Below are 16,360 nucleotides of genomic sequence, written 5' to 3' on the forward strand. Positions count from 1 at the left end.
CCAAAGACAAACCACACAAGTCTCAGAGTGCTGTTGCTCCCAGTGCACTGTAAGACACATGGGGGACAGAACCACTGCAGCAGCAGGGAAAGTGACTGCCTTGTGTGTAATTGCACTAAAAATACAAAATTAGATTCCCAAATTCTTACTCTGTGGAACCTGTGTGTCTTCAGCCAAAAGCTCTTCTAATGGAGAACAGAATGACAATAACTGTAGCTTTCCATAGAACTTTTTCCTGGGCTGTTTTATTGGGTGAATATTCTTTGTTCAGACCTGCTGCACATTACACAGTGGCTAATGCTAGCATCCCTAGTAAAAAAAAAAAGTTCTCTAATAATAGAATACCATCAGCTGCAGACATTAATTCTCTCTTGCTTTTCATAGTAGATTTGAAAAAACTAGGAAGATAAGCATTTAAACATTCTTTAAGCTGATTTAAAGCAAGAAATGCATTTAAAGTATTTTTCCCTCTTTTCCCAAAGGCCAGGGAAGCACAGGAGGATCTGGTAAAGACCAAGGAGGAGTTACACCTGGTAATGACTGCTCCACCTCCACCCCCACCCCCTGTCTACGAGCCAGTGAATTACCATGTCCACGACAACTTGCAAGATGAGGGCTCTGAGTACTCTGCCTACAGCGCTGAGTTCTCCAGCGAGGGCATCAGGAACGACCGCAACGAGGAGAAGCGCATTACTGAGGCAGAGAAGAACGCACGAGTGCAGAGCCAGCTGAGGGTAAGGCACTGCTCGGAGGAGACAGAGGAATTGAAACAACCAGTCCTGGACAACAGGTCCTTTAACCACTTGGATAAACACACAAAGCACAACAGTTTCTCTTTGTTTTCAGTTCCTATAGGAAGATTGAAATAAAGGCAAGGTATATAAAGATTACTCTTGTAGCTCAAGCTTTGAGATTGCTTAAATCGTCCATAAAGGTTTTGGAAAGCCCGGATCGCATCCATGTCACTGCTGTGTCCAGGCATTAACCACTGTCAGCTCTCCCCAAAGAACACAACTGACGGGAGCTGAGAGCTTCTGACATATAACCTGTATTTATTGTTCTTTGTACTGCAGGCACTGACAGATGAGCTGGCCCAGGCTCGAAACGAGAACAAGAGGACCCAAAACGATATCATCCACTCGGAGAACATGCGCCAGGGACGGGACAAGTACAAGACGCTGCGGCAGATCCGACAAGGCAACACCAAGCAGAGAATCGATGAGTTCGAGGCAATGTAAAGATGCTTGTAAGAAGAAAACAGGACTGTGGGAAAGGCAGATCTTAATGCTGTGTTCTTGTTTTGGGGTTTTTGTTGTATTGGTTTTTTGGTTGTTTGTTTTTGTTTTTTTTCCTGAGGAGGGGTCACTGTATGACACTTAAGCAATGTTCTCTAAACCCAGAGGTGTTTGAATCTCCCTTTTATTCTGAATCTTCTGTGAAATTTGGTATAGTTTAAAACTCATTATACCACACAACCTGGTAACTTGCTCATGCCTTTGCTTTGTGCCAAAAGGCCTTGTGACACATCTCTTTAAGCAAGACAAATTTTAACAGGCCATGCTTCTATTTCAAGATGTGTGTCCTGTGTCGGTGCTGGATTCAGCCTGGTCTAAAAGATAAGCATCTGTGGGTGAATTTTGTGCCATATGTCTTTGTATTATTAGCTACAGTGTAAAGTGTAACAGCTGAGAAGACAGGTTGTGGAACTTAGGTGCTTGCACATCCTGTATGTATGTTGTACATCCATGCACAGGTGTTTGTGGATCCTGTTTTTTCCTTGGTCTTGATGCCCATGTTCCCCCACCCCTGCCTCCCCCACACAAAAGAACTGACAACACCTCAGAACTACTTTGTGTAGAAGTTAGGTATTTTCTAGTTGCTGTTCTCAACTGGAGAAATTGTGCAGTGATGGTTCAGAAGCGGCATAGGGACATTGATACCCTCTTCATGTAACAAGTAGCAAATACTCCTGGAATCTAAGACACCACTGTGTTTGCATTCCAGCTTCATTACTGATCACTTATAGTGTAGTATTTATATATATATATATAAAACATGCAATATGTGAATTGCAGTACTAGTTAAAGGGAAATAGTTTTGCTCTGTATATTTTGTTACTTTTCAGATTTAATAAGACTTGCATCTGTAAAAATGCCTAAACAAGACTGTAGTCTGATACAGTGCAGCTGATTATTTACTATAAAGCATTATTTGTAAAGATCATTTTTTTTTACTTAATGAAAACTGTTATATGTACACATGATCCAATATATACAATTTTACTGCACCTATTTTTCTAACAAATTTTCTAATTTTTTTTAAATGTTTGATTTAAAGTTTCAGACTCCAAAGATGAAGGGACTGCTTGTTTATATCACAGTTGTATTCTCTCTAGTAGAGAGCATTTCTGTGACCATCCTTCCCCCACTCTCCCCACTTTTCCTTGAAAATCTGTTAGAAAGTGAGATACAGTATGTTGTCACCTCTTCCATTTACAATATCTATGCTGCGTTATACTTGAGTTTAATCTTGTGTGGGTTTTTTTTTTTTTTTATTTGCAGCAGCAATCATCTAAATAAAAGATCTGCAAAGTAACAAAGGCGATGGAGTGAAGTGTTTCTTGAGAGGGGTATATTTTGAAGAAGTTGTGATACTGCTCTTTTAGTTCCTGAGCTTAGCTTATGAGTCCCTGTGTCTTTAAATCTCAAATCCCTAAAAGCCACACTGACCTAGAAAGGAAGGAGGGGGAATACTTGCAGTAAGGACTAAAAGTGTAACACATCAGCAGTAGTTACAGTTGTACACAAGAAGTTTCTGCTGACTGTAAAGGCCACATCCAAAGCAAGGCAAACTGACACAGGAGTTTGGCCCTAAGCTTGTCCACATGAAGAAATTATAAACTCAGGTAAGGTCTTGTCGTGCACTGTACATCCTACAGATCAGAGCAGTTAATTCTGTCTTACAGTGGCAGCTGATAAGAAGGAACTTGTTATACCCACCCTTATTCCATTGGCTGCAGTCCCACCCTGCTACTAACAGAGCATTTATACATTTAACTTTCTAAGCATCGTGCTATAGCACACATTCGAGAGACATGGCCAAATAAAATGACGACCATGTGGCCACATGAAATAAAGTGGCAGTGTAGATAACACTGAAGCACACAGGCATTAGCATCACCCATTTGCAGCAAGTAGACAAAGATAAGCTGGTTTTGAATTCTTTGGCTAAAACCTCAAAGTAAAAGTGAAATAATGTAACTTTAATGTTGTAACAATTATTTGCTCTGAAGTACTCCCAGCTGGGCTTTAAATTAAACAGTTCTAGGCCTGGAAATGGACAGCTGCACATTGTCTGGCTCCTGTTGCTTAGTCAGCATAATGCATCTCAAACTGAGGCTGTCTCTCCTGAAGAAATAATACTAACCTTACACTCCCGCTGGAGGCACAGGCTTGAGCCTTAACTTTTGAAGAAATAAAACATTCAGAATGTCACACACATTCAAATGCATAATTCTATTCCCAAAATAATCTAGAATAGGTGCTGTTGCAGCATAACTTTCCCAGACCTGAAGTGTATGTACCACTCCAGTTTAAAACATCAGACATGGGAAAGGAAAATTTGTTGCTTGATAATCTCTCATGATTTGTAGTTTTCCTTATTTGAATGCAGTACAAGTGTGAAGTCTGTCCACATGTTTGGGTTGCAGAGCACTTCCTGCCATTGGAGCACTCCCTGAGAAGCAAGGTCCATAGCACCAAAGAATTCCTCTGCAAGAAAGCAAAAGGAAAGATCAGTTACTTTTCACTTGGCCTTAACTCAACTTCTGGCCAACCCATTCACCCACTTCTACAGTAATTTCAGCTGTTCTGCAGCTCCTAAGGCACTAATTGCAGTAAATGGTATTTATACTTTTGAACTGTTATTTACATCCTGTTAAACTGGGATCACTCTCTGAAGACTGCAACCTGCAGAAAAGAAAAAGTTTTTGGCTGAATGACTGAAAGCAGAAGAGCAAGTGTGCATGCTCATAATAGCAGAATGGCACCAAGCCTCCTGCTTCAGTTCAGTCCAGGCTTAGGACTTGGACCACTTACAAGCAGATAGTCCCTGCTCTAGCAGAAAGGCAAATGCTGGCTAGGATAAGCAAAAAAAAGTTCATGAGGAAGCCTGCATGACACTGAGTTACCACTAGTGATAACACTCCTGAAAGCTGCATGCTGATACCAAAACAACATTTGACCCTTTCCTCTCAAATACTGAAACCCCCAGCACTTAACTCACTGGGAAGAATAAGGGTGGGGAAACCTTTGGGCAGCCTTCAAGGCACACACAATGCTTCCCTGCCCAACCATCAGTGAGCAGAGGGTTTCTCAGACATTGCTCAGCCCTGAGCAATAAAAGCTTACTCTGTCAGAGCAGAGCCCAAACCTTCAAACTTCCAACAGGCCCTTTGGAGCAAGTTGCACCCTCATTGATTTCATTTCATCAAGTTTCATTGATTGGATTGCTTTGAGGATATAAAATAATAAGCAGAGACATAAGCAAGGTTGGAGTCCATGAGATGATTAATTCTCCTGCTTCCTTCTGATGAGAAGTTATTTAAAATAAGATAATTCATAGAAAACAATAAAAGGAATAAGTCTTTAAAAATATGCAGAGCTCTGTGTGAGTTAGAGCCACACCATTTCTGTGCTTGTCTTAGCATGGCTCTGACCCATAAAAATCACTATGCTAACAAATGGCTTTCCTGAAAATTCCCACTGACAACCTTGATCTTCTGCACAGATGGGAACAGAAGCACCTGTGTCAGTCCTTGCATGATCAGAGCCCAAGACTGCAAGTTGCTTAGGACAGAGGCTGGGATTGCATGTGTAGGCACATGATAGCAGGTAATAAATAGCACAGTGTAACTATTTTTGCCTGGTATGTAAACTAAATGCACTTTTCCCAAATTACCTTCAACTTTCAGTGTTAAAGAACTTACTTGCACCAAGCTTGGCTCCTCCTAGGAACTGATCACTTGAGCTGAAAGTTGACTTGTTCCAGACAGTCAGGTGCAGACATGATTGCTGTAGCTGAGCTGGGGTCACACCATCAAAGACAAACAAGTGTTTCCACTGTGGACAGGTCTCTTTCTTCAGGACAGAAGACTTTTGCTTTACCTCTGTTTGGCCTGGAAGGACAAGACAACTTCCCCCCCACCAAAAATGGAGTTCAGCAAGGTTACTGGTTTCTCAACCAGGAAACAGAACATTTTCAATAACCAACTGGAGCCCTTTGGTTAGCCTTAAAAAGCAAAACAAGTTCAGCCTTAGTGCAAAGTAGAACATGGTGCTCTTGTGTTTATTTTGGGACCTGCACCTTTTCCTGCCAGCCTTTAGTGCAGGTCTTGTAGCCTGCTTTGACTCTGCTGTCACTCCCTGCTGAAGGAGCCTTTGTTCCATGTGCTGCTACCCAATGGTCCCTGAAACCTGCTTTTCAGGAGATGAAATGCTCTCCCATTTCACCAAAAGTGGGTGCCACAACAGGTGAAATGGCTTTATGAGATGTAAGTTTACCCCAGTATCATCTGTCCAGTGGTACCTGATGCCTGACAGCAAGGAAGTAAAACAATCCCACATACAAGCTACTCAGCACCACTGAAGAAAAATTCCGTTCCTTCTCTTTCAAAATGTCAAGAATGAAGAGGATAAAAGTTTTCAGTGTATCAAGAGCTATACTTAATTCTGCTAAGGCGCAGCTGTAACTGTGACAACACTGTCTTTATTTTCACTTTTTTTCCCCTCTCCCCTAATATCTAAGAACACATAATTAAACAAGTGAACTCTACATCTAATTACATAATTAAAATCTCAAATTCAGGACTAATAGGGCAGGTGGGACCCATCACTTCCCTGGAAACTGCTGCTGTTCTGCAGACACTCAAGTGTCACCATTACTAGGAAGTCTGATTAAAAGTGTAGGCAATGCCACTTTCCCATGCCAGTCTCCTGCTGAAAACATGTTAGTATGTACATTTGCACAGAACATATGTGACAGTCTCTATTTGAAGTGTTAGGTCTCAGACATACCCTTTAACAAAGGAGTTCAGCATTCCAGCAGATCTCAGCGTGGGCAAGTTCTTGGCCCCAAATATCATAACCTGAAGCTGGCAGTTGAGAACTCCTTGGTCTCTGTTTCCTGAAAAAGGAGCACTTATCACATGAAATGCCCAGTTAGATCAGCTCATAGCTTAAGATGCTGCTAAAAGTAAGTAGGGAAATGCCTAAGTGGCACTACTGAGATAAGGAGTCATAAGGCTGGACTAGGAACATTTCAAAGATTTGAATGTTTGTACAGTGAATGATTCACACAAACCAAGCAGTGAGTAGCAGGCTGCTTTGTGATCCCTGTTCCAAAGACAAAGCTTTCTGTTGTGTTTGTGAAAAGCAAACACAGGGCAGTACATACAGAAGCATTTCTCTGGAACAGTCAGAAGCAGGGGAGAGAGCCAAACCCATGGTGTGATACTGCTTCACTCAGAGCTCAAGGCACAGAGCAGAGACCCAAAACAGGTGTGCATAGGGAGGAAAAACAAAAGATACAGATTTGGTAACTTTGGGGTCATTTGGAAAAGAAAAGGGAACAAAAATAACAAAACAGTAAATTAGAACTTTCTTCTGGTCTCTACCTGCTGCTGTGGTCCTGACAGAGAGCACTTATAGAGTTCTGAATGTCTGTACACCTCACTAAAGTCTAGGGAGGTACAGAAAAGGAGGTTTTGCTATCCCTCCTTCCCAAACTGTTCATTTCACTCCACCAGCAGGTGCTTGCTCTGTCATACTACAGCAATACTTAGTGTACCTTACAAGTTTTCATTACTAGAAACTGAATCCTGACTAAACATTTTAAACCTAACACCTTCCAAGTGAAACAATCTCCCTAAGATGAGACCACTGGAGGAAGCCAAGGGTGCTGGTCTGGTATGCTTGCAGATACTTCCAAATTTTGCCCAAATTGGCAGCCTCTGCCTTGTACAGCAGAACTGCTGTTTCACCTCCAGAATAACCTCTACTGGTAACATCACAACAGGCACAAGTTTGGAAAACAGCTGGATGCATTGTACTGCTGCCATTATATTGTACAACTTTCCTTGGCATTAAAAAGAACAAATATACAAAATGTTTTGATTTTAAATAATCTAAGACATAAAACAACAAAAAACACTGTTTGCTGTAGCTGTTAAAAAATCCATACAGGAATATTACACGGATTTTACCAGTCCTTCATCCATCTCAATTCTTTTCTAGACAAGGAATTCATAGAATCATAGAATCATTTATGTTGGAAAAGACCTCTAAAGACCATTGAGGGCAACTGTTCAGCACTCATGTATGCCAAAACATTTTATACCTTCAAACTGAAGTTTTTGATACTGGGCTGGTACTGACAGCTTTGCAGACACGAGGAGCTCACCGCTGAACTGGATAAGATCATCCTCAGGCTTCTCAAGCTGAAGAAAGGGACATACAGAAATCTGCATTACTGCAATCATTCCCACAGCTTATTCTCACAGCTTATTTGTGTTTCAAACACATCTTGCTGATGGGCTGCATTGACAGCATTTTCCCCTCAATGATCTCATAGGGGTGATCTTTCCCAAGGCTTTCACTACATCTTGCTCTTAGGGTACAATTAAGCACAAAAACTTAGAGTCACCTTGGGTTTGAGTGGGTACCAGTCAATCTGCATTGAGTCCTCTTCAAAATTCCATGCTGCCAGGGGAATCACCACTTCTCCCAAAAACACCCTGTATTTGAGAGCTCCTGCATGCCACACAGAGATCTGAAGTTGCCGACTTCTCAGCTGGGAGTATTCAATCTTGTACTAGAAGGATAAACAGCATTTACAGAGCAATGCACAGGATGAATGCAGGCCCACACTCATGACCTGTTCCCAGGAAATCCAGCCACAGCATGACTGAAGGCCTCTGGATGCAAACAGAGCCATGTTGTCTGAGAGTGCTTTGCAATCTCAAAAAACCCCAGCTACTTATATATTATAGATGCTGAATAATGCTCATTCAACTAGGAAACAACATTCTGGGAATACTTTCACCTGCCTTGCTAAAGTTTTTGATTATAAATTCAGAACTTTAAATAACATTTGACCATTCTTGGGATTTGGGTTGTTATTCTTTTGTTTGCAGGGGTTTTGGGCTTTTTTTTTTTTTTGGTTGGTTTTTTGGGCGGTTGGGTTTTGTTGTTTTTTTGGGGGAGGGTTTTGTGCATGTGTTTATATACATACATACACACACACATATATTTCTGTTTACACTCCCAGCAGAATGTGGCTGTTCTGGAAGCCAGTTCAAGAAGACACCTAATGATGGCTCTTAAATTCCCATTCTGGTCAGTGGACATGTATTTAATGCAGTCAGCAGGGGCAAGGAAGTAATTCAGCTGATGACTAATTAAAGCCTTGATCCACTCTCCAAACATAGTTAGAGACATTGCTGGGTATCTAATACACCCCCTGAGACTGGCAAACCCAGCCCACAGGTGACCTGCATGGAAACCTGGAGGCAATGGCACAGGCAAAGAAATCAGTACCCATATTTAGGCTGCTGAATCACAAGCTGGGTGTGGGCTCTGTGGCTGATCACCCTGACTCACCCTGCGTTCCAGTGACTTCCAAGAGCACTTACACAGCTCTCTCTCCCATGCAGCTACCTTAACCTGCAGCTGAATCCCACCCAGTTGGATCTCAGCATCCAGATGGAGTTCACCTGCAGTAGCACTAAGCACTTTCGACCATTTTTGCTACTCTGGATTAACTAATAAACTATTTTTAAATGTTTCTAAGTAAACACCTTTAGTATTTATGCAGCCAACTTAGGCATGGCTGTCACTCTCCTTTAATCACTTCTGCATGACTGGCATTGAAAAACGACTATAAAATTAGGACCAGTGATTTCAACTTCTGCCCATTTTTTCCTGCCATCTTAAACCCTACAGAAAGGCTTTGGGCCATATAAGAATCACATACATAACAAAAATCTTTTTATGTTATTATCAAACTTTAACTATGGTTTTATCAAGCATTTTGCTTGTTCCACTCACTACCGATTCTTGATGTTCATACACACCAAGAATTGGGGGTAACACTAAAACTTTTGTGTAGTTCAAGAAGCAACACAAGTTTGCCTCTTCACCAGCTTTCTGTCATATCTCCTCCAAGACAACAGATTACTGAAGAACTCATCATCTTATGTCCTACTGCAGCTTGCCAAAGCACATGAAGGAAACGGTTTGCAGTGATCTGAGTACAGAAGTGGAACTGGGAACAACCAAACTAATGCAGGCTCTCCTGGCTGACAGTACTCAGCTTCATATTTAATGAAGTGTCTGTGAGGTAAGAATAATGACTCCTGTTTCCTAATACAGAATTCTAACAAGGATGCAAGAAGCAATATTGAAAGGCATTAAGGAGTTGAAATCATAACTACTTTTCTCTGCTGGGATTATTAATGTTTGAAATTAAACAGTACAAAGAAACAGCCTGGCATCGGTTGCAGAGGGAAAAGGAAGCAGACACTGTTTTAGAGATGGTTGATTTCAATTGGCACACAGTTAACCACAGAGAGACACTTCCAGTGGCACTGACCAAAGACGTATCACTTGGAAGGGATATTTGTATAAAACTCCAACTGTTCTGCAATGCATCAAGTTTCTGAATGCACAAGAGAAAGCATCTATGGAAGACATTTTGCTTTTGCCATATGGTAAATCAGAACAATACTGGTAATTCACTAAAAGTACTTTCTTGGACAAAGGCAGACTTCTCTAATGGTTTGCAATCTACTGTTGCAGCTCCAAAAGCAACCCTTTCTTATTTAGACTGAAAAAATATCATTTTTTTAATTATTATTTTCAGTGACTCCTAAATTTGCCACATCAGGTCAGTTCAGAACTTGCAGGATTGTACCATGGAAAGGCACACTCAGCAGCATGGAATTGCGAACCATACCTTCAAAGTCTCATCAAACTCTGGATCCACTGTGCTCTTTTTCACAGCTGTCTTCCTCTTACTCTGAGGAGATTTATCAGGAAGTAAATAAACCTTCACATACCTCAGAGATAAAGATACATGGAAAGTGATCAGAAGGGGCAGGGAGGATCAAATGAAAAGCAACAATTAGATGAGAAGACATTTCTCTTAATTCTCAAACAACTTCACTGACTTTGTAAGTTCCCATGCAATAAAATGGCAAAATATGATTTACATATTTTCTCAATAGAAGCAGATGGACTATAAGGATCCTTGTGTACCATTCAGCTAATGTGTTTCAATTCCATTGTACTTGGGAAGGGATTAGGATCTGAATAGGAATCCTGTTGTCATACTCTTGGCCTCTGATAAAACAGCCCCCTAAAGAAGTCACTTTCTCAGTTGTAGTGACAGTTTTATGATGAAAACAAACAGCATATTATATGCTCAAAATAAAAAAAAAAATCAATCAACTTTCAAATCAGTGCTACTTATCATCCAGCATTCATGAAGAAAATTTCATCTTCACAACATCAGGTAAATAATACAGAGTAACTCAAAGGTCTTACAAAAGCTAATTATTCTAGCAGCCACTGGAATGAAAATGGGAGATTGTCTAAAGGGCTCAAAATTGCCCTAACACTGATTCAAGAAAAAACAGGCAAAAAATTTTCAGGAAGCTGAGACAGACCAGTATCAAGAACCAATGATTCATACCCTAAGTTTCTCAAATGTAGATCAAGTGAACACTAATACTTAAATATTCCCCTTTGTATCAGTTCAGTGGGCTGTACTTGTGTTATGGCTTCAAAACTAAAGAATTTCAGCAACAGGGAATGTTTCCAGCTTGTCAGGGAAAGGAGTGGCTGCTTACATAATACAAAGCATTTTTAAACTGTACTTACACATATTTCAGATATTATTATTTAAATTAATTTTAAAGCAGCCTCTTGATTAGCTTACTGAGTAATCAGTAAGCTGTATCTCATATCATCAGTGCAGAGCTTACACATATTCCCTTTTTTTTCCAAACTGATCCATAGGTAAAGCTACTTTTAAAAATATACAGATACTAGAAAATTTAGCTTCTTGTTCTTTGAGCCCAGATCATTTTAATTAAAACATAGCCAGCCAGACTTCAAACCAGCAAATAAGTTAAATAATTAATCAGGTTTTAAACAACAGTTAAAAGCCTGATTTTCAGCAAGCATGTCAAATAAGTGTGCTGTACTTTTTCAGTTGGCTTGGAAACCAGCAGAAATATATAAATATATACCCATAGAGAACATAATGTTTACTACACAGCACTTCCCACATTGCCTTTCAGGCTTCCTGCAACTGTTTGCCTGGCTTAATTACCAGGGGACTGAGAGAACCTTGACCCACTTCTGAAGTGCTCCCAAACAGCCCTTCTCCACAGGCTGCTCTCCCAGCAAGGCACTGCTCATCACCAAGCTTGTCTTTATGAATATTCTCTGCAAGATCTGCACAAAATCCATTGTTCTGCTAGGTGAAGGTGACTGCAAGTCCACGATTCCAATGTGGGCGTTCAAATGCTCAAACACAGTGAGACAGCAGGGGCAAGAATGGGTAGCCAGGGATTCTACCTGGTGATTTTCTATCAGTGGTTGCTGCATGGTCAGAGAGGACTCTTTAGTGATAAACAGAGAAATCACCGAGGTTTAATTATCCAACCAAAATTTTCTATGGCATATTTTATGCACAGAAATATCTACTACTTCCTCTTAAAATGGTACATAATTATTAAATAGCTTTAGAATTTAAAATACATTGTAGCAGCTGAAATTTTTGCTTTTATCACAGAAGATGGAAGCACCCAGTAGTATAGCAACCACCCACTGACCCACAATTTGTCAGCAGATGAATTAGAAACAGGACATCTCGTGTTCCAGCCACAACTTAAGAACTAAAAACTGAATGGCTATTCCTGGGGCCCAGAGGTCACTCACCAGCAACACATATCCCCAACTGCCTGCTCACAGGCAGGGAAAGATAATTCCTAGCAGAAAAATGGTCATAATGGAATAAGAACTGGTATGAAACTTATTTGTCTTGCAATGTGTATAAGTGCAAAGGGTTGGCACATATGTTGGATGTTCTGAAGATGCCAGCATGGCATACAATCATATATCAATCCATTTCACTCAGAACATTTGTAAGTATTGTAAAAACCAGAATATTTTCCTTTATATGTTTGTTCTTCTCTACAGAAATACTTACGGGTTACACTTTTTCTTCTTCTCTTCTCCATAAGCCAGGTTCTTGCATCCCTTGATGCAAACTTCCAGGATGCAAGCTCTGAAGTTGTACTTTAAGGCAAACTCTATTTCTCCTGTGATGTTAGCCTTGCCAAAATTGCCAGACTCAGTGCAAGTGCTGCTAAGACTATACAAACTCCCCTAAGAAAAGACAAATGTTTGGTGAAAGCAACTTCAGATCAAATAGGACAAAACATTTATTTCCCTCAATAGTCACTATATTTATAAACATCACTGTAAAGCTACTGCAAGTCACAAAATTTAGGGTAATCTGTATAAAATATTCCATTGCTTCCATAACATCCCTGAAAATCATATCTGTAATTGCAGTTCTACTGCTTTGCCTCTTCTGTCAGTAAACTTTCTAGGCTGAGAAAATGCTTTAAGTAACTTCTGGATCTAGAAATTGTTTTCATACAGAACTGCTGTTTCTTCCCACAAGAAAAAATGGGCTAAGTGTCTGAAAGGGAATGGAAAAAACCTCTGAAATCTATAAACATTTAAAAAAATTGAATTAATACATATTGAATTTAATAAAATATTAATGGAACATTGAATTTAATACATAGCTCATAGTAGGGTACACTACCAAGACATTTGGTTCTAGCATCTATTAGGGGAAATACCAAAGTGCCCTACACACCCAGTAAATAGCTTACAAGTTGTCCCAATTCTATATAAAAATTATGTACTTTGTATTGCAGACCATTCAGGAGAGATTAAAACATGAATACTTCCAGCTGTTGTATGTGGGTGCATAAAGATGATGTTCCCTAGATCACCTCAACCACTTTATTCTTCCTTCATTTACTTCCACCTTTGGGGCAAAGGTTTGGATGCTTTATATAAGCTCCATCCACACATATAAAGAGCACTTGTATCTAGCATTTAAGAAGGCAGGACGCTGCAAAGAAGGAAGAGACCAATCCTTTGTGTGGCCTAGCCCAGACACTTAACTCTAGGGTTCAATCTTGCCTTAACTGTAACAAATTATCAACTCAGAACGGTTTGATCTCCATTCATTTATATAATGATATTCTTTAAGGTGAACCCTAGAAACTTTTTACACAGCATTTGTCACGAAGGCACCACTGTTGTGATCAGTCTCTCAGCAACACTGCCCTAGATTGCTGAGGTATCTGTGCTAGATCACTCCTCCTCCTGAAAATAAACACCACACAGGACTGGTTGACAAAGGAGTTCTGCATTGCACAACCCAGCAGCTACAAGTGCAAAGCCGTGTTTGCAAGATCGTATCTCTCTTCTGTGGAGATGCTTTTCTTCCTTGCCAATATCCAGCTCACACCAATGGATTCATTTAATTAAAGAGGCTATCTACTCCTTTAAGCTCTAAGCAACACACAGGTGTCAAAAGGGTTAGAGTGCTTACTGAGGAAGTCAAAAGAAGTGTAAGGACAGTTTTGACCTGATGCTTGTTGCAAATTATCTTGCTCCCTCCACAAGAAGTGCATCAGTGTAATCAATCTAACTTGCAGCTTTCATTCACTAACATACTTTTGTTCACCAGACCAGAAAATGCTTATTTTCCACCAAAATCCCTTATGGCAATGGAATGAAAATAGAGTTTTGTCGTAAGCTCCAATGTCCTAAAACAAAGTTCTGTGAAAGTTCCTCATATTTATTCCACAGAACACCCTATTTATTTAGGAAGGTTGAATAGGTGCTATGATTAATGATGTTTGGACAGAACATCACTTACAAGTGTCTCCCACCTGATCAGGCATCCCATACATTCTTTGTCGAAGTCCCCACTTTTGGTTCAGTGAGCAGGGATTTAGCAATGACTTAACATATTGTACTTCTGCTGGCATGACTGGAAGCAATGCCATTTGATGTCTGAAGGATAAATTTTTTATGGAGTGGCCTTCAACATCTAACAATTACCCACAAAGAGAAGTTTAATGGAATTTGACCTTCACCTTTATAAGACAGTAGAAAATATTTCAATTTTAAGCCTGAACTTTCTATAGCCCAGCTCAAATGGTTGTCATTGGAATCACAAATGTAATACAAAACTGTTTTCCATTTGTCAGCTTAACACCCCAGACTCCACAGTGCAATGAACTATGAGAGAGCACCAAGGTCCCTGTGTGTTTCTGCTTTTCTGTCAAGTGAGCAGCCTGGTTTAATTTGGATTTTTTGTCATTTTAGTTCTGTTCTTTACAAAATCAGTTATGAATTCTTTGGATACTTTACCTTGCTTAACCTCATCACTAACAGATAGAAATTAGCTACCACAGTTAATCATAGAGGCTTTAAAGCATGTGCTGAATTAATTTATAACCAGCTTCCTTCTCTCTCATTTGCAGTATTCAAAATGCCATCCAGGCATGATGATTCAATGTCATCCCCTAAGCCTATGAACTGCTCCCCTGGCTTCCATCACTGTCAGTTTCCTATTCATTCACTGGCATTCTGACATTTGAATTTCCACTGACATTTCCAATACCACAGAGATCTTGCAGACTGACAAAACCCTTCTGGGTAAAGGAAGCTGGAAGAGAAAAAGCCAGATTCTAGGTGAGGAAGCACTGCATTCATAATCTGGATCCTAATAATCAAATGGGAAAAACGTTAGCTGCATTTGCAAAATTCAGAAGAAGCCGCTCTATCAATTATTCATTAACAGTGGATGATATCTCCATCAATTATCCATTATTAATTTGCCTTATGCTTCAAAAAGTTCACAGAGTTACTATCAGGACTGCGCCAAAGGCATCAGTCTTTCATCAGATACAAACTCAAGTAACAATTCTTCCTTCATTTTGTAACATAATCCAAAATACACCAACATTCTGCACAAGCTTTTCTATCTATTCCCTTTAAACACCTCTTCTGTTGTGCTTCACCTTGAACTTACATGTTTTCTGCCATCACAGAAAACTGTATCACTTGTGGGACTGGTTGTTATGTCTTCTTCCTCCTTCCAGCTATTTTTGCTCTGAGTTTCACTGTCATTTTGGGCCTCAGTGATGAGCTGTTGCAGACTGGCTGCACCTTTCACCTGTAAGAAATTCAGAGTAATTTTTATATTTTTTTTTTCAATTTAAGAAAAATGTCCTGATTCAAGACTGCTGTCAAAAGAAAATTCAGTAAATATCTACAACTGACTCTGATTAAGGTCATGCAGGTGGCACACCTTCAAAGAAAACAACATAATTTAAATGTTGATTTATAACTCTCTCAACCCAGTTAGTGGTACCTTCATTATATTATTTTTTTTTTTTAAATCAGCATACCATCAGCTAATCTAAGGTTCACAACTACAGTAATTACTTAGAGCAGTCTACTAATAACACACCAAAAGTAGCAATATATTCATAAAAGTCCTTATTAGGCCTTAAAAAACCCAATAATTTTGGAAGAAAATAAAATCTTGTCTCCAGAAAATTAAAATCTGTATTTTGCAATATGCCTGACACATGCCCATATTTACCTATGCAAGAATGAACATAAGTTGAAAGAGATTTGAAAACAGAAACAGACTGACAAGCTCCTATTGAGCTTTGTTTATAGAGAAAGTTTAAATTTCCAAGGTGTTCTTGACTTTGCTTTGACTAAGTCCATTCCCCTTTCCAATTTTCCCATGAAAACCCTGAAAATTTCTGAGATAGTTATATACATCAATCAGAACTGCTTGAGATTTATCTTCAGCCACTTCTGTTACCAAGAACAAAAGCTAATAGAATGAAGTGCCAAAATACAAATACATAGGGCTGGAAATATGCTCAAAATATTGGTGCTTCTGGCACACCACTTCCTGGGGATAATATAATCTATGAAAAATATGTTGACACCTCAATGGATAGGGAAAAAGCCAGGTAAAAAATTCTGCATGGTTAGGATCAAAGAAAATAATTTATTTTAAGAAGTTGTGTAACAGATTACCTGGAAGACGAAAAAGAATATAGTGTGACTAAATCATTAAAAAGGATTAGGACTTATTTGCACAAAGCTAACAGGAAATGTGAGAGAAACCCTCCTGCACAGTCAGCAGAAAGCACTAGAGAATGAGGACAAGAGGTGAG

The 16,360-nt window shown here is 39.7% G+C and overlaps 2 protein-coding genes across 5 annotated transcripts in view; one reads left to right on the plus strand and one right to left on the minus strand.

Moving 5' to 3' along the window:
- Positions 1 to 2,510, plus strand: part of EZR (ezrin) — a 36,655-nt gene extending 34,145 nt beyond the window's left edge. For both annotated transcript variants that reach the window (XM_015622425.3, XM_015622426.2), the window contains 2 exons: positions 483 to 734; positions 1,074 to 2,510. In XM_015622425.3, the coding sequence (XP_015477911.1) occupies positions 483 to 734; positions 1,074 to 1,238 (417 nt within the window). In that variant the 3' untranslated portion in view covers positions 1,239 to 2,510. The remainder of the gene's footprint in view (positions 1 to 482; positions 735 to 1,073) is intronic.
- Positions 2,511 to 2,538: 28 nt separating this feature from the next.
- Positions 2,539 to 16,360, minus strand: part of SYTL3 (synaptotagmin like 3) — a 32,869-nt gene continuing 19,047 nt past the window's right edge. For all 3 annotated transcript variants that reach the window (XM_033512727.1, XM_015622421.3, XM_033512728.1), the window contains 8 exons: positions 15,193 to 15,336; positions 12,274 to 12,452; positions 10,012 to 10,114; positions 7,702 to 7,869; positions 7,396 to 7,495; positions 6,075 to 6,183; positions 4,988 to 5,193; positions 2,539 to 3,770 (listed from right to left, as the gene is read on the minus strand). In XM_033512727.1, coding sequence (XP_033368618.1) covers positions 3,640 to 3,770; positions 4,988 to 5,193; positions 6,075 to 6,183; positions 7,396 to 7,495; positions 7,702 to 7,869; positions 10,012 to 10,114; positions 12,274 to 12,452; positions 15,193 to 15,336 — 1,140 coding nt within the window. In that variant the 3' untranslated portion in view covers positions 2,539 to 3,639. The remainder of the gene's footprint in view (positions 3,771 to 4,987; positions 5,194 to 6,074; positions 6,184 to 7,395; positions 7,496 to 7,701; positions 7,870 to 10,011; positions 10,115 to 12,273; positions 12,453 to 15,192; positions 15,337 to 16,360) is intronic.

The sequence above is a fragment of the Parus major genome, chromosome 3 (genome assembly GCF_001522545.3).
Source record: "Parus major isolate Abel chromosome 3, Parus_major1.1, whole genome shotgun sequence".
Lineage (NCBI taxonomy): Eukaryota > Metazoa > Chordata > Aves > Passeriformes > Paridae > Parus > Parus major.